Here is an 18,606-nt window from a genome sequence, read left to right on the forward strand (position 1 = left end):
CAAAAATAAAAAAAAATAAATTGGGTTACCTGCTTTTTTTTTTTGAATTGTAGAAGTTCTTTATATATCCTGGATACTAGATATATGATTTGCAAGTACTTTGTCCCACTCTGTGCATTGTCTTCTCACTTTTTTAAAAAAGCATTTTATGTATTTATTTGAGATAGAGAGCCAACATGAGCAGGAGGATGGGAGGGTGCAGAGGGAGAGGGTGAAGCAGACTCCCCACTGAGCAGGGAGCCTGATGTGGGGCTCCCATCCCAGGGCTGCAGGATCATGACCTGAGGCGAAGATGCTTAACCCACTGAGCTGCCCTTGTCTTTTCACTTTCTTGATGGTGCCTCTGAATCACAAAGTTTTTTAATTTGGCAAATCCAATTTGTCTATTTTTTTCTTTTGTTGCTTCAGCTTTTTGCATCAAAGCTAAGAAATAATTGCTTAATCCAAGGTCATGAGGATTTATTTCTATGTTTCCTTCCAAGAGCAGTTCTTAGAAGATCCATTTTAAGTCATTTTTTTTTCTTAAAGATTTTATCTATTCATAAGAGACACAGAGAAAGAGGCAGAGACATAGGCAGAGGAGAAGCAGGCCCCCTACGGGGGGCCTGATAGGAGACTTAATCCCAGGACCCTGGGATCATGACCTGAACCAAAGGCAGACATTCAACCACTGAGCCACCACTTAGGTCGTGCTCCTTGAGTCAATTTTTGTATATGGGGTGAGGTAGGGGTCTGACTTCATTCTTTCGCATCTGCTCTTCAGTCATTCCAGCACCAATTGTTCAAAGGGCCATTCTCTCCCCATGGAAGCTGTTGGCAGTTGAAAATCAATTGACCATAAATGTAAGAGTTTATTTCTGGACTCAGTGGTATTCTCTTGATCTGTATCTTTATCTTTCTGTAAGTATCCCCTTCCTTGACCCTTATCTCTCCTTCATCCTACATCCATCCACTCAACGACAGTGAACTCTGAGTCTGCCTGGGATTGGCACTGTGCTTGGACCCGACCCTACAATGATGTCCCTGCCCTCACAGACCCAACGTTCTTCTAGGAGCAGATATATAGTATGCAGGTAAAGAGAAAGATGAAAAAGATGATTTTGGATAGTGATTAGTGCCATGGAAACCAAAAGGGGGCTATATGATAGAGAGTGACCAGGGGACATTACAGAGGGGGCTCTTTATATCGGGGTGCTGGGGAAAGCTTCTCTGAGGGTAACCCTGGAGGTCTGAAGCCGAGGTCGGCTCTGCAGGGCTTGGGTGGGCTGTGCCAGACAGAGGGACACCTGAAGCTGAAACTGATGCACATAGAAGGCTAAACAGAAACATTCAGAAAGAGATAAAACCCTGATCATGACACACCTGAAGCCCCCTTGGCTGTGGGTTTCTCAGTCTCTGAGCCATTACCTGCCCTCCACCTTGGAAGCCTATCTGAACAGAATTTTCTGTTGTTAACAAACAACAACAATGTTCATGCTGCTTGCTCTGCTCCTAGACTGTAAGTCCCGTGAGGGCCACGGGAGTCTTGTCTAGCTTGAATTTGCACAAAGGTAGCTCTTGTATGTAACATCTTTATTGCCAAAGTTTAAGAATCAAGAGCTTTCACAAAGAGGTCCAGATGTTTTTCTTTTCTTTTAAAAATATTTACTTATTTATTTGAGAGTGACAATGACCATGAGCAGGGTTAGGGGCAGAGGCAGAGGGAGAGACAGTGTCTCAAGCCGACTCTGCTGACCACGGAGCCCCACACAGGGCTCCATCCCACAACCCTGAGATCACAACCCCGGGCAAAAATCAAGAGTCCAACACCCAACCCACTGTGCCACCCAGGCACCCTTGTTTTGCTTTTCTGAGACAACCAGAGGGCTTGGCACTGCCGAGCTAGGATTCCTGCCTGGCAATGAGGGCAGGGCTGAGGACCAGTCTGTTCTGAAGATGAAACTCACAGCCTGGGGGTGGGGGGTGGGGGTGCCGAATGGATGGGATCACCTCCAGAAAAATTTTTCCGTATTGATTGCGTCTTATCTCACATAAATTACGTGTCTGCCCTCTACAGGCAAGTGAGTTTGTGATTCCCCTTGGACACATAATAGGCCCAGTGCCAGGAATAAATGAATGAATGAATGAATACCATTTCCTCAATTCTTGACACAGTTCATTACACAAAGTGTCAAATGTTTTTTTTTTATTTTTATTTATTTATGATAGTCACACACACAGAGAGAGAGAGAGAGAGGCAGAGACATAGGCAGAGGGAGAAGCAGGCTCCATGCACCAGGAGCTCGACGTGGGATTCGATCCCGGGTCTCCAGGATCGCGCCCTGGGCCAAAGGCAGGCGCTAAACCACTGCCACCCAGGGATCCCATGTCAAATGTTTTTATTGATTGCTAAGGAAACTTGAATTAGATTGCTTTACGTATTGTGTGGATTTCTATTTAAACCAATATTGACACTGCATTTAGTGTCTTTTTCTGCCTTAGCTGAGCAAGTTGACCTACCTCAGGGTGCTCAGAATCACCCTTCCCTTGAAAACCAGCCCTTTACATTTTCTGTCCAGTAGGGGGCGAGAGCAGCAACGAATAGAAAGAGAACAGCCGCTAGAGGGGAAATCCAGGCAAGGTGCTCCCTCCAGTGATGCTGAGCAGTGGAGTCTGTTCGGGATGGGAGCCACTTTCCTGGGGCGTTGGGTGGTGGTGGTGGTGGTTTACTCAATATGTTCTGAATAGATAATGCATTCACATGGCTCAGGAATGGGATGGAATAAATAGGATGGCATTTGGTGAAATCTCCCTTCTATCCCCTTCCTTGTGCCTGGTTTCCAGCCATCACAGTTGTGGCTGTTATTTTTCTCTTGTGTGCATTTCCAAAGGTTTTTATGCATGTATAAACAAATAGAAATATCTATTCACACCCCCAATTTTACCCAAGTGGTAGCAACTTCAAAAGGTATGCTGAACATTTTGTTCTGTGCGTTGCTTTGCGTGCTCATGATGTATTTGATAGAATGTTCCACATTAGTCCACAGAAAAGCCACCCCCCAGCTTCCCCTCCCCCATCTCTCTTTCACAGCTGCCTTGGTTCTCCTTGGCAGGCCTGTGTCATTATCTATTTCTCTAGTCCTCCTATTGATGGGCACTCAGGTTGCTCCTAACCTCCTGCTACTGGAAATAAAGCTCAGTGAATAACCTTGAAAAGAATTACACACATGTGAGCCTGAGTATAGCAGTGGTTGCAGCCCCAGCTGGCAGCAGAACCACCTAGGGGGACCTTTAAATATTCCAACCCCCAGGCCACACCTCAGCTCAATTACATCAGAATCTCTGAGTGTGAGGCCAGGGCATCGAGGTAACTCCAGTGTTCAGCCAGCCTGGGCACCACTGACCTCCAGGGGAACTTGACAGGTCAAGAGCACAGAGACTTATAAATTTGCTGGATATCACCACCTCCACTGGGGGTGTTGCCCACCTGCACTCTCCCACCGGCAAGGGAGAGCCTGGGTCTTCCTAATCTCACTGTAAAGTAGGCTTGTCAAACTTTGATCTTTGCCGACCTACTAATTTATTTTGAAGGTATCTCAGTCCTGCCTTATTTTGGGCTGAGAGTGAACATATGTTTAAGAGCCATTTGGTCTGTCCGGTGGTGGCCCTTGCCCATTTTGTTTTTGTTTTTGTTTCAGATTGGCTTCTTTATATATAGGCAACATGAATTCTTTGTGATTTGGGTTACAAATACTTCGTACTGCTTAGTGTTTTGTTTTTATGCTTTGCATGAGATCCTTTTTAAATTTTTTCTTAAAGAAGACTTCTTACATGTTGGAATGTATCCATCTCTTGTTCTAACTTCTGGACTTTGAGTCATGGCTAAAGGACCTTTCCCACTCCAGACTTGTGAAAAGAGCTTCCCATATTTTTCTTCCATAACTTCTGTGGTTTCCTTTATTCCCATTTAAATCTTTGATGCTTTTGGATTTATCCTGATTAATGGGTGTGAGGTACGAATCTATTCTTGCTTTTCATTCCAATGGCCAGTTGTATCATTACCTTTATCAAGGAGTAAGATAAAAACTGCTTTGGGCTGCTTCAAACCAGAATTTGTTTTTGTCTTTTTATTTATAGCAACACCTGCTCCTATTTTTCTCAGAATGTGATCGGATCCACCTACCCATTTACTCACCCACTGGTTTATTGATCCTTTGTTTGCCACTGCAAATTTTATTATTAATTGAACAGCATCCCTGACTTTTTGGATTTCTGTTTAGGATTTATCTTAATTACTTAATAACCAACAATGATCTTTTACTGAATATCCAATATATTTTTTCTATGTATGTTTCAATTAAACCATAGATAAACCCATGATGATAGTACTAGTTTTATCACATTTGAGGAAAGTAGTGTCAGAGTATTTGAGGCTTGCTCAAGGGCTCACAGTTAGGAACTGGTGGGGCTGGGTGTAAAGCCTGGTTTCCGGTCTAGCCTTTTTACCTGCCTTAACACTGTAAGTGGTCTTTGTGGAATGGCAGGATAAAGAATGAAGAAGTGAGTCAGTGAGGGAGGAAGACAGTGAGTCAGCTCTTGCACTCAGAGGAACCCAAAGGGGGAGATAAGACGTGAATGCAAATAACCAGAATACAAAGTAAACAGTGATCCCACCAGCCTTTTGGAAGCCATCCACTTTGTATCCCCTCCTATTTGAAATGCTTAATTCTTTCCAATTCCTCCCCACCTAGAAACCAGAGTCAAATGCTGGGGTGGGGGCAGTCTCCTTTGGTTGACTGCATGAAGTCACCCACTTGGAGGTCCCCCCTCTTCTGTTGGAGGCATAGAGATCTGCAGTTCCACATATTGGGCTGTGGGGGGAGGGAGGAGGAGGAATAAGGAGGATGGAGAGGCAAGGAGGGAGGAGGGGGAAAAGAGGGGGAGAGGAGAAGGGGGAGGGAAGGAGAGGAAGGAAGAGGAAAAGAGGAGGGGGAGAGGAGGAGGAGGAAGGGGGAGACAGGAGGGGGAGGGAAGAGGAGGAGGGAGAAGGGGGAAGGGAGGAGGAATAAGGAGGAGGGAGAGGCAAGGAGGGAGGAGGGGGAAAAGAAGAGGGGGAGAGGAGGAGGGGGAGGGAAGGAGAGGAAGGGAGGAAGAGGAAAAGAGGAGGGGGAGAGGAGGAGGGAGAGGGAGACAAAGAGAGGAAGGAAGGAGGGGGAGGAAGAGGAGGGAGGGAGGAGGGGAAAGGGAGGAGGAATAAGGAGGAGGGAGAGGCAAGGAGTGGGAGAGAAGTGGAGGGGGAAGAAGGGAGGAAGGAGGAGGAAGGGAGGAGGGGAGGAGGGGGAAGGGATGCTCAAGAACTGAGCTTGAGGAGGAAGGGACAGGAAGGAAGGAGATGCGGTTGGTGTTGGAGATGATGGGGAGAGGAAAAAAGGAAGAGTGAAGGGTAAGAGAGGAAGGGAGGGAGGTAAGAGAAGAGGAGGCAGAGGGGTTAGGGAAGTGGGAGGAGCAAGGAGGGGGAGGGAAGGAGAGGTGGAGGGAGGGATAAAGAGGGGGAGACGCAAGGAAGGGGAGGAGGGAGAGGGAGTAGAGAAGGGTGAGGGAAAGGAGAAAGAGGGCTTGGGGAGGAGGAAATGGGGGGAGGGGGAGCCCGAGCAGGGGGCTGGGAGGGAGGAGGGGAGGGAGGAGCCGAAAGCCCCGCCTCCAGTTGCGCAACCCCCTCGGGCTGGGATTGGTCGTCGGCGAGCCGGGACGCCCCGCCCCCGCGGCCCGGCGGCCAATGGGCAGAGGGGGGCGTGGCGGGGCCGCCTGGGTCCGGGCGCGCGGTCGGTGCGCCCTCGGAGCAGCCGCCGCGCCCGCCGCCGCCGCCGCCGCCGCCGCCGCCGCCGCCGCCGCCGCCGCCGCCGCCGCCGCCGCCCGCGCCCCGCTCCCCGCGCCCCGCGCCCCGCGCCCCGCGCCGCCGCCCTCCGCGTCCCCGCCGCGCTCCGATCCCTGCGGCCGGCCCGGGGCGCGCTCGGTCGCTCGGGGCAGGGTGTCCCCGCTGCGGGCCTGCGGCGATGGCCACCAAGATCGACAAGGAGGCTTGCCGGGAGGCGTACAACCTGGTGCGCGACGACGGCTCGGCCGTCATCTGGTGAGGAGCTGCCCCGGTCGCCGAGCCCCGCGCCCAGCCGCCCGGTGCCCCGAGGCCCGGGTGCGCCCAGCCGTCGGGGGCGGGACGGCCCTAACCCAGGACAGCGCGGCGAGCCCGCCCTGCACCCGGCCCGAGCATCTTCGGGGCTGTCCTGCCGGGGGCTCGCGCCGTGCAGCTGCCCTCCCTGATCTCTGTGTGTGTGTGTTCTCCTCCCAATCCAAAGGGTGACTTTTAAGTATGACGGCTCCACCATCGTCCCCGGGGACCAGGGAGCGGACTATCAGGACTTCATCCAGCAGTGCACAGGTAGGGAAACGCGCCTTCTGCGGGGAATTCCTCATCTTTTGGGAAATCGTCTACGCAAGGGGCGGGGGTGGTGAGGAGCTGCAGAGGCCAAACTGGGAGGAGCCTGGACACCCCCGGTGCCTCTGGCGCTGGAGGGACCAGACTTGAGGGTTTGAAAGCCTCACAAAGTGTGGCCCTCCCTGGACATCCAGAGCCACCAGAGGTGACCACTTGACTCCGGTGCCCCACGCTGCGCTCTCCAGAAGAGACAGCTCCTCTGCCCCCCCCCACGCCCCGCGGGTCACTGGGTTTTTTTTTTTTTTTCCCCAAGGGTCAACTCAGTGTAGTTCCAACTTTGTGTTCAGCGTCCCCCACCACCCCCTTTCATCTGCCAGTGAGCCGAAATAAAAACAATGCTGGTGCTTATTGCAGGAGAAAGAAACTGTCAGCTACATCCTCCCTTCTCCCAAGATCATTGTCAGTGTGCTGGTTATATGTGTGTTGTTGGTTTTTTTTTGTTTTTTTGTTTTTTTGATTTGTAGAACATACAGCCAGGTGTGATAGACAACACTCCCTCTGATGCCACTTACATGAAACTGTAGAAAAGGCAAAGCTGATCTGCGGTGTGAAAAGTCAGAATGGTGATCCCATTTCGGAGTAGATAGCCACTGGCTGGGAGGGGCCCACAGAAGGCGGAGGGGTGCTGGAAACGTCTCGTGTTTCCATCTGGGAGGTGGGTACATGTGTCCATATGTAAGAAATCATCAAGCAAGATATTTAGGATTTGTAAACTAACTGCACTTCCCCGGGGTGTTTGAAGCCATCGAAAGAAAAGAACACATGGCGTATGTAACCACAGACCCCTTATTAGAGGCAAAAGGCTCAGCCTCCGTGGTAATAGGACCCTTCAGAGCCAAGATTGGAGAATGAACTCTCTCCAGGTCCCTAGTTTTAAAACAGATGTGCAGACAAAGGCAGCAGAGCCTTGAGGATAGGGCAGGGACCCTGCCTGAGTCAGCAAGGTGGGTTTGAATCACCGAGTGGCCCCTTCCTAGCTGTGTAGTTTGGGGCAAGTTACCTAACTTCTCAGGGCCTTGGTTTCCTTACCTGTAATCTTGGAAGGCTGTTGGAGGACGACGGGTGACTCAGTGCGTGGAGAACGCTCAGGACAGTACCAATGCGAAACTACATGGTCGGTCATTTGTGAAATAACTAAAAAAGGTACGAAATTGTGCCATGGCTTATGTGACTGCTCCTTTCCCTATCTGTTTCCTTAACCAAGTGATTTTTGTGCATTTAGACCAATTGAAAGAATATTTATGAAGTGTCTGCTATGGGCTGGGTGGTACAAAGGTTTGGTTTTGTTTTTTAATGTTCTCCCAATTAAAATGTGTCCCTGACAGCTGCCTCTCAATAGGCAGTCACTCATTGCTTTTGTAAAGGGTAGGCTTAAAATATCAGATGTGTAAAGTACGATAACAACTCACACGTAGGTGTGGAGAGTCGATGGCTCTGGATTTGAACTCAGGCCCCTGACTCAGGAGCCCTGCATCTCAGCCATCCCTACCCTTCCTCCGCTTGTGGCGAATGCTTCGGCAAGTAGAGTAAATGCAGACTCTTGGCTTTTCCCCTAGATGGTGCACATCTAGGAGTTTCAGCAGTATTTTTTGCCTTGTCGGATCTGAGGCTTTGTCTCACAGGCCAGCTTCCCTCCTCGCTGAACTCAAGGACAGAAAACTAGCAGTTTCTTTCCTCCTCCTGACCATCCATCACACACCCCCTCCCCCTACCAGACTGGGTTTTGCTTCTAAAGCTATTGTTCTCACCACCAAGTAGAAGAAGGTGACCCAGGGATGAAAGAGCATCCTGTCAATAGAATAGATTCTGAACAGATGCTCTTGGCCATTGGGCGAAGCTGGAAGGGCTTGGTGCGGTCAGAGAAGACTTCCTTCCTCCCTTGGGCTTTGCAGGGGGTGGGGAGGGGGGTGTTCCTCTGACCCTCCCCCCAACAGGCAGAGATGGGAGTGCCTGGCAGGGGAACTAAAAATGCTTTCCCTGCTGTGTGTTGATCTTATGAATGGGCTGTGGGATCTGAAGGCTCCGTCTGTTTTGGCTGGAAATCTGCCTGCCTTCCCCGGCCATCTGTTGGACAAATGTATAGACGAGTTATGGCTGCTGGGTCTGTTCTTGTTCCTCTCGGAAAAACTCCTTGTTCCTTCCCCCAGCCATGTCCTCATAACCCAGTGACAAAGGACTCAGCACGCGACTAGTAGCTTGATATACATAAGTCTCTGAGCTTGGCGTGCCTTGTCTCCATCACTGAGATCGTTCCCCTTCCACAGATGAGTGCACCGAGGCCCAGAGAAGTTAAGTGAGGTGCCTGCAATCACACAGCTAGGACGCAGCAGAGCTGGGGCTTGGATCCAGGCGGCTCAAAGGCCCGTATCCTCAGCCTCCTCTCTCTCAGAAAGTGGGCTTAGATTATTAATTTTTTAAGTTTTATTTATTTAAGTAATCTTGACACCCCATGTGGGGCTCAAACTCACGATCCTGAGATCAAGAGTTGCTCGCTCTTCCGACCCAGCCAGCCAGGCGCCCCGGAAGTGGTTTACGTTCTCATGCCCAAGCCATGAGGCTTCTGCAGTGGTGCAGCAGGTTCTGGTCAGGCCACAGGAAGTTGTCTGCAGGTTACAGAAGACATGCTCGCCCACTTAGGGAGGGCTCATTCCCAGGCAGGTGTCCTGACCAGCCTGTGGGGCCCATGCCACGAGGACAGGCTCCCACTGTGGCCCAGCCCTCCTGTTTCCAAACCTCTAATAAGGTGTGCGGGGGACTGGAAGCCAGAACCAGCACCTGGTCCCTCCCTCCCTTGGCACTGGGGGCGGGAAGTTCCTTCTGGGCTTTCTCTCTTCCCTGACAGCCCCTCTTCTGGCCTTCTTTCTGACACACCCTGGTTTCCCACGCCTGTGTGCTGCCTAAGCTTCTCCTGCTCGTCTCTCCTCGCTCCCGGGCCTGGCCTCTCCTTGTCCACTGCAGCTGCTTTCTGGAAGGTCACTCATCTTCCTGTTTCTCCTGGCAGGATTTGGAGCTCTCTGTGCTCTGTGCTGGCTCTTCTGGCGCTGGATGCACCTGGCCCCCTCCTTCTGCACTCCCTGCTCCATCACCACCTCCACACTTGGCTTCTTGCCCCACACCTCAGTCCGTGGGAGATGGTCAGAGAACTTGCAGGTGCAGAGGGAGAAACAACCTCATGCAGATTAGCTTGAGCAAAATGGCAGTATGTAGCTTCCATGGTTAGAAAGCCCGGGGGAAGTACTAGCTGCAGGTGAGGCTGCCCAAAGCTCTGCCTTCTTCCTTTATTGCTCTTCTTGGGGACATGGGCATGTTCTCCCCAAGTGATAATGCAGATGGCCACCAGCCGGCCCAGCTTCCCCCTCCCTGGTGGGGAGAGGGAGACCCTTTGCCAATGACTTCAGCAGAAGTTTCCAGACTGACACTTTTTGCTTGCCCTGGCGGGGTTCATGTGCCCGTCCTGGACCAGGCAGTGGGACTCCGGCTGGTTAGGCCTGAATCAGTGCCCACCCCTGGGAGTGTGGGAGGGACGGCCTCACCCAAACCAGGAGACAAAGTTGGGGACAGTGGCTTCTTAAGGGAAGAGCAGCAGTGCGCATGTCAGGAGGCAGGCATGCTACTTCCAGAAGAGGCACAAACCTGTAACACAGGTCCGTTGCCCTTTGGTTCCTGCCCCTTCCTGCAGCAATCTCTTAGCCCTTGGTGTTTCTTGTCTTATATCCACTCTAGTTCCGTCACTGGAGTCACTCTGCCTAAAGCCATCTCTAACTGAGTCACTCCACTGCTCCTTAACCTTCTCTGGCTCCCCTCTGCCCATGGAATTTGTCACAGGCTGTCCGCTTGGCATTCCAGGCAGTTTGTCCCCACCTGCACACTTCCTGGCCATACCTTTCTCTGTGCACCTGCAGGCTGATACCTTTGGGCCTTTGGTTTTGGAAGTTCCCTTCAGGTAGAGTTCCTCCTCCCCATCTCTGCCCCCAACCAGCCCGGTATAATGTCTTCTTTATTTCAACAGCCCAGAGTTAGAAAAGCTCTTGAGTCACATCCCAACTATGTCTCTTGGGTGCTTTGTGACCTTGGGCAAGAACATCTCTTTATGCCTCAGTTTTCTAATCTGTAAAATGGGGATCCTGGCAGTGCCTACCTCTGACAGTGACTGGGAGTGTTAGCTGAAATAGCACATTTAAAATGAGAGCATAGGTCCCTGATGCACAGGGCTGTGGTTACTGTTACTTTTTATTATTTTTGCTCTTTTTTTTTTTTTAAGATTTTTAAAAAAATTTATTCATGAGAGACACAGAGAGAGGCAGAGACACAGGCAGTGGGAGAAGCAGGCTCCATGCAGGGAGCCAGACGTGGGACTCGATCCCGGGTCTCCAGGATCACGCCCTGAGCTGAAGGTGGTGCTAAACTGCTGAGCCAACCAGGCATCCCTATTTTTGCTCTTGTAACTCTTAGGATGATATTGTACTTTCTGTTCTAAGCTCTCCCTGCACACCCTGGCCCAGTGCTAAGTAGGCAGACAGCTCCTGATTAGCCCCAGGAGGCGCCCAACCCCAGGTTGGCAAGCAGTAGGTGTTCAGCCCCATGTGGGTGTGCGTTAGACCTTTGGCCTGGACCTGCATGCAGTAGGTGCTCAGTACATAAACACATACTGAACAAGAGGTGGTCAACACAGTGGTTAAAGGTTTAGGCTGTGTTGGATGGCCTGGGTTCCAAGTCTAGTCAGTCGTGTGACCTGGAGCAGGTGAATGAGCACCTGCTCATCCTTCGCTATAACATGGTCATTTGGAGGGTTAAGGAAGCAATTCCATGGTGCCGAGGATACAGTAAGTGCTCCTGAAGTGTTAGTTACAGTGGTTGTCATCTCACTGGTGGAATTTAATTGATGTGGAAGTAGAGTGTGTGGGCTGAGCACCAGAAAGGTGGTAGGGTAAAGAAATGATGGGGAGGAAACAGGTATGGAGCTGTGCCAGGGGACCACTGGTACCTTCAGGAGTCAGGAGGAGCCGTTTGCCAGGCCGACTGGACCCCTGATCGCTCGGATTGCAGCAGAAAGAGCTTACAAGTCATGTATATGTGACTGGCAGTGGCTCGCACTGTCTCTGAAATCACGTTTGGTTTTGCACTTTACAAATAATACGTGTTCCTAGTAGAATATTGAAAAAGCAAGACTAAATGAAAAGAGAATAGAAACTGGATATAGTTCAAATAAAGTTTTTCCTCTAAGAAATTGGTTCACTAATTCATTTGCTCAGTTTTTCATTCATCCACCCTTCCTCCCTCGCTTCCTCCTTCTTTCCTTCCCTCCTCTCCTCCCTCTTGTCATATATATATAAGTGCTCCTCTGCAAGGTACGGTTCTAGGCACTGAGGATAAATAGAGAAACAGAGAAAGCCCCTGTCCTCAGGGAGCTGATGTTTTATTGTCATTGCCCTGCCTCTCAAATGGCTACATAGTGTTCTCTCATACAAATGTAACATTGTTTAGCCAATTTTTTGTTGATGGACCCCAAAGCTCTCTGTTGCAAGCAGTTCTGTTTTGGAAAGAATCCAAGCACCTGGGAATGAATCCAGTTTTCTGTTGGTGTATATTTTAGAGCCGATCGGAGCATCCGTGGTAGAGCCAGGGTGTCTTGCCTTGACTCAGAGCCTTGATGCACTGTGTGACCTTGGGCAAGTCTCCCAGATTTTGTTTCCTCCTCTGTAAGATGGGGGTAATGATTGCACATAATGCACAGCATTGTTGTGAGGATAAGTTGACATGATACGTATAAAGCTTGTAGGGCAGCTCCTGGTATAAAGTCATTGATCAAAACTATGGTTATGGGATCCCTGGGTGGCGCAGCGGTTTGGCGCCTGCCTTGGGCCCAGGGCGCGATCCTGGAGACCCAGGATCGAATCCCACGTCAGGCTCCCGGTGCATGGAGCCTGCTTCTCCCTCTGCCTGTGTCTCTGCCTCTCTCTCTCTCTCTGTGTGACTATCATAAATAAATAAAAACAAAAAACTATGGTTATTGTTAACATATCACCTTCTTTTTTTTAAAGATTTTATTTATTTATTTATTTATTTATTTATTTATTTATTTATTTATTTATATTTATTTATTTATTTATGATAGACATAGAGAGAAAGAGAGGCAGAGATACAGGAGGAGGGAGAAGCAGGCTCCATGCCGGGAGCCTGACACGGGACTCGATCCTGGGACTCCAGGATCGCGCCCTGGGCCAAAGGCAGGCGCCAAACCGCTGCGCCACCCAGGGATCCCTTATTTATTTATTCATGAGAATACACACACATACACACACACAGAGAGAGAGAAAGAGCGCGCGCGCGCGAGAGAGAGAGAGAGAGAGAGAGAGAGAGAGAGAGAGAGAGAGAGGCAGAGACACAGGCAGAAGCAGGCTCCATGCAGGGAGCCCAAGGTGGGACTCCATCCTGGGTCTCCAGGATCACGCTCTGGGCTGAAGGTGGCGCTAAACCGCTGAGCCACCCGGGCTGCCCAACATATCACCTTCTTGAGAGGGTGTTGATGTTGTACTTCAGTGGATATGTTGAAATAGACTTGGTGTGTGAAGTGGTTACCAAAAATGTGCGTTCATGGAGGACAGTGTCAGCACGAAGCTTGGTTGGCATGGATGCCCTGTGATGTTGACTAGATGGTGCTCTGGGTACAGATGGTATTCCCATGATGCTTTCTTGAGCCTGGAGTCTTCAGCTCAAAACATCGCTCACAGAGAAAAGTGAGCTTTGATATTTTTGTCTGTTTAGCATCCTATCTTTGGCGTGGGGGTGGGGGGCCTTTCTTATTTTGTTATAATTCTGCTCAGCCAATGTAGTTCCAGTGAAACTGACTTGACTCCACACTGCCCTAGAAGGCATACAACCGAGACCTGGCCAGTCAGATGAGCCATGCCCTCTGTTGACTGATTGGTTCTGGGTTGGGCCCTTGTGACTCAAGTCAAGCCAATCAGCTCTAGCCTGGATACTTTGGACAGAGTTGCTGGGAGACCCTTCTTTGGGATTAAGACCTGTAAGTGTAAGGAAGGGCTGCAGCTTACAGGATGCATGTACCATGTGGAGAGACAATCTGTGTGAGAACTCAGGAACAGAGCTAGAGATGGGGAGTGGGGCCCGGAGGGTGTGGCTTAAACTTGGGTCTACCCATTCCTGGAGCTGTGTCCTGAGGCCATTTGCTTTCAGAACCAGTTAAAATTTCCTTTAAAAAAATTTAAAAAAATTAATTTAAATTCAATTTGCCAGCATAGAGTAAAATTTCTTTTTCTCAAGCCAGTTTGAGTAGGTTCTTTATCATTTTCATCTAAAGGAGCTGCAGCCTGTAGCTCCCCAGGGGAGATGAGATGGGTGGAAGAATTTAAGGGAGGAGAATCCAGGTTGAGCAAGGAATTCAAAAGCTCTCATAGGAGAATTGGATGGGGAATCTGGAGATGTGTCTTAGGGGACCTGAGTGTTGTCTTTGGTGTTTGAGGGGCTGCTTTGTAAAAAGCATGCATGCCTTCTGTGTTCCTACACCCACCCCGACCCCATGTGGTAGAATAAGAGCAAATGGTAGAAATTTCAGGAATTGGTTTTGGGTTCACTTGAGAAAGAACTGTCCTCAAGTTAGAATTAGGAGGTATGTCAGGAGAAGTCAAGTTAGAATGGGAGGTATGTCAGGAGAAGCTGCCCGGCCACTTGACATAGATGTTGAAGAAAGGGGCCATCTTTGACCTTCCACTCTCCTCCTCTCTCACAGCTCCCTTCTCTGGTCTGTTCTACTCTCAGGGGAGAGAAAAAGAATCCAGTGTTTACTATTAAAGAATATATGATTTGGGGCGCCTGGGTGGCCCAGTCAGTTAAGCATTTGACTCTCTATTTCGGCTCAGGTCATGATCTCAGGACCCTGAGATTAAGTCTTGCATTGGGCTCCACTCTCAGCAGGGAGTCTGCTTGAGGATTCTCTCTCCCTCGCCTGCTGTCCCTCGCTATCCCCCATTCATGCACTCTCTCTCAAATAAATAAATCTTAAAAAAAAAAAAAAAAAAAGGAAAGGAAAGATGATTTACTCTGACCCTTGCTCAAGAATAGTAAGGCAGACTTTATTTAGGGGGACTGTGTGAGGGTCCACTACAGTGGAGGTGTGCCATAGGGGAGAGGGATCTGAATACCTAGGAGAAGAAGTATGAATTTATAGACCAGGAGCCAGGGAGCAAGATGGCGGTCAGTGGATGAAGAGTCACCGAGAGGAAATGTCCAGACTGAGGGGAGATTCTAGCTGAACTGACCTAACAGAATTCTTGTTGCAGGTGGGCTGGTGATCACACATCACCTGGGGGGCGATGGAAGATAAGGAACCTGATTCGATATAAAGGTTGATCAGATAGGGAGGATGGGGTATCTGGTTGAACCAATTTAGTGGGATTCTTGTTGAAACTGGATAATGCCCAGATGAATGCAGAAGTCCAAAAGTTGAGACCTTGTTGGAAAAGATCTCAGAAGACCACATGAAAATTTGGTCAAGGACAGACTCTTGGCTTGCCAAAAGAAGAGGGATGAGGATGCAAATAGAGAAATCCATGTGTCCATGGCCTCTGCATGTGTAGCTGTACAACACACATACAATTGGCGGTCGATTTATCATGTTGTTTTGTCCTTGGATTTTTTTTACCCTAGTGGTCTACACAAATATAGATTTTGGAAATTTGAGAGAGAAGGTCAGGAGAGATACTGTCTAAGGAGTCTAAGGAAATATGAGGTCAAAGGAAGCTTGAAATCTGTGACAGTGTTTTGAACGTTGTCAAGTGCTAAGCAGTTTGTCAGTCCATGCTTTCAACATACCTTGATTGAGCACCTTCTCCATCCCAGGGACAATGCTGAGTTACGATTTTTAAGTAGCACCCTAACGCTATGGAGCCATTACCTTCATAGTTTTCTGCAACATTCAGTGTCCCATTGCCTTCTTACCCCACACATCTGTTGCTGGGAGGTCTCAAGCTGCATTGCATTGCTTTGCTTCTTTGTGTCATAAGATGCATGGGCTTTGTGAGAGCTCATTTGGATTGCCTCCTGGGTGATATTGGTACTTGCTTCTGAGTTTGTGGTCTTTCCCTTCCATGGGGAAGGCTGCTACTTGTCCATCTTCCTGGTAAGAGTGTGTCCCTGGTTCAGAAAGAGTGTTCACTTACGTGAATTAAAGTGAATTTTTGCTTCTTGAATATCCTTGGGAGTTAATGCAAACTCTTTGAAAGTATTGCATGTGGATTGAATCCAGTGTTCCCTCCCCTAGCCCCAACTCCTATCATTCCTTCACCTTGTTACATTCTGGTGCCCCCCCCCCACACACACACCTAAAACATGGAACCCTACGTGTGGGTCTTCGGTAATTTTGTTTACCAAAATTAGTGGCCATTTCTTTGCCTTTTTTCCACTTTACATCCCTCCAGCATTTGTCGATAAGCACAAGTCATTGAAAACACACTTTTCCTTCCCTCTGCTTCCCCTGCAAACTCACATACTTCTCCTTTTACGCCCCTCAACTCTCTCATTCTCACTTCCTGCTGCCACTTCTCCTTTCTGTTCCTGCTGCATAAGTGTGGGTGTTTCCCATGGCTCTGCCCTTGATCGTGGATTTTCCTTCTCCAGGAAATTTGTTGAGCACCTGCTATGTGCCGAGTATTCAATGAGCTTGTGGCCCAGGCCAGAGGCAGCTTTCTAAATCTCACATCAGTTGGTATCAACTCTTCTCCCTTTTGAACATTTGGTGGGTCTTGCCCATAAGGTCCAAATGCCTAGAGATGACACAGAGTGCCCCATGAGCCCTCTGCCTCATGTCCCCGATACACAGGGTTCTGACCTCATGGATGCTCAGATGCCCATGTAGGTACTTTGCATGTATTATTACATCTAGTGTTTTTTTTTTTTTTATCCATGAGGATAAAATGTGTAAGGAGTTTAAGTAGTAGTTATTCTATTTTACTGATGAGGAATCTGACTATTTCCTTGGAGAGTCAAAGTGGCTTGCTCGAGATGGTATAGTAAGTGGATAAACTGGACTTTGAACCCAGATCTGTGTCCAAGGTGCCCAGCTTCCCCCCTGTACTCTGCTGCCCTGCCCTCCTCTTTCCTTATGGCTTGGGGACCATCTTCCCTGTCTCTGCACTGTCCTCATCCACTTTGCCTTCCTGGAGGACTTCTATACATCCATCAAGGCCCAGTATAAATGTCCCCTCCATTCAGATGCCCTCCTTGCCTTTGTGATGCTCACCACATCATACTGTGGTCCTGTGTATCTGTTTCTTCAGCTCCAGGGCAAGGCCCTGGAGAGAGGAACTCTGGCTCTGGTGGTGGCATCCTTGGTGGTGAACCCCCACCCATCATGGTTAACCAGCCCCAATCTCTTTTCCCCCAGGGTGTGTCGCTCCCTTATGTGGGCCCAAGTTATGGGCTCCAGTGCTTAGCAACTCCTCAAGTCATGCCTGTTGTCTGACTCTCCTGCTGGAGTCTGAGCTCCTCTGATAGAACCCTTGTCTGTTCGATTTTGTGTGGTACCCTCAGCACCTGGCACAGCACCTGGCATCCTCCCCCAGATGCTTGTCCAGTAGATGAATGAATGACAGTCCCTGAGACATTTGGGAGCTGAGCTTTCCCCTGGAAGGCATGCTGTCCCCCTGACGACAGAGCAGCCTGGTGGCCTGAATGGACGTCTGCAGGTGCCAAGGCCCCCTGGCCCCTGCCTCTGCCAGGATGTCCTGCCCCAGGGCCGCTGTAGGACTGCATTCCTCACCCACCTAATTTTGTGTTTGGCTTTTCAGATTCAGATCAGTGGCCTCAGTAAGGGCAGGTCCCCAGAGGCCTGTGTCTGAGCCGATGGCAGGGCTATTCCCTCAGCACTTCATATTTCATTTCATCTGTGCATTTTGAAATCAACTTGCAAACCAAATCATTCTGATGATGATCCAAATCAACCTGATTTGGTTCTGGACTTAGTTCATGGTCAGCGATAACATTTTTCCTTTGCCTTCTGTAACAATTTCCCCCAAACTTAGTGGCTTGAGATAATGTAATTTTATCATCTTACAGCTCTGGAGGTCACAAGTCCAAAAATCTGTTTCCCAGGCTAAAATCAAGGTGTCGGCAGGGGCGTGTTCCTCCTGGGGGCTCGAGGGGAGAAATCTGTGTCCTGGCCTTCCCCAGCTGTTAGAGGCACCTGTGTCCCTTGGCTCATGGCCGCTCCTCCACCTTCAAAGCCATTTAGAGTGTGTTGAGGTCTTCTCATGATGCCCTTTCTCTGGTTCTGATTCTCCTGCCTCTGTCTTCCCCACGTGGAGATGGTCGTGATTATAGTAGGCCCACGTGGATCACCCGGGGTGATCTCCCCACATCCAGATCCTCAACAATCATATCTGCAAAGACCTGTGTGCTGTATCAGGTGACACCATCACAGGTTCTAGAGATTAGGATGGGGACATCTGTGGGGGCCACTATTCTGCCAACCACGGTGACCTGATGATTTCATTTAATCTACACTGTGGCCCAGTTTGGTAGGCCTTGTAATCCCCACTTCATAGATGGAAAAACTGAGGCTCAGAGATGTGAAGACACTGGCCCAAGGCTGCACAGAGGCCCAGCTCTGCCGCTCCTCTTCTGCCTGTGTTCCTGGCCACCACTCCTGACACTTGCTTCCCTACACTTGCAACTGAAATTCTTTAAAAACAAGGAGGGAAGGGGCGCCTGGACGGCACAGTCAGTTGAGCGTCCGACTCTTGATTTTGGCTCTCAGGTCATGATCTCGGGGTGTCCTGGGATCGAGCCCTGCATGGTCAGGCTCCAGGTTCAACAGGGAGTCTGCTTGAGGATTTTCCTTCTGCCCCTCCACCCTAAAATAAATAAATCTTTTTTAAAAATAAATGAAACAAAGAGGGAAAACCACGGGCAATCTCTTTTCTCCCCACCCCCAGTTTTATCGAGAAATAACTGGTGTACATCACTATCAGTGGAAGGCGGACAGCATGATGGTTTGATTCATGGATACTGTGAAGTGATCCCCACGGTGGGTTTTCTGTATAACCCATCATCTGATGTACATACAATAAGGAGAAAGAAAAGACATTTCTTGTTGTGATGAGAACTCTTAGGATCTA

General features: G+C 49.5%; 1 protein-coding gene across 1 annotated transcript in view; it reads left to right on the forward strand.

The window, feature by feature from the left end:
• Positions 1-5,799: 5,799 nt before the first annotated feature.
• COTL1 (coactosin like F-actin binding protein 1) overlaps positions 5,800-18,606 on the forward strand; it is a 37,749-nt gene continuing 24,942 nt past the window's right edge. Inside the window, exons 1-2 of the mRNA XM_025427017.3 lie at positions 5,800-6,109; positions 6,333-6,415. Of these exons, the coding sequence (XP_025282802.1) occupies positions 6,033-6,109; positions 6,333-6,415 (160 nt within the window). The 5' untranslated portion in view covers positions 5,800-6,032. The remainder of the gene's footprint in view (positions 6,110-6,332; positions 6,416-18,606) is intronic.

The sequence above is a fragment of the Canis lupus genome, chromosome 5 (genome assembly GCF_003254725.2).
Source record: "Canis lupus dingo isolate Sandy chromosome 5, ASM325472v2, whole genome shotgun sequence".
In the NCBI taxonomy this organism is placed as follows: Eukaryota; Metazoa; Chordata; class Mammalia; order Carnivora; family Canidae; genus Canis; species Canis lupus.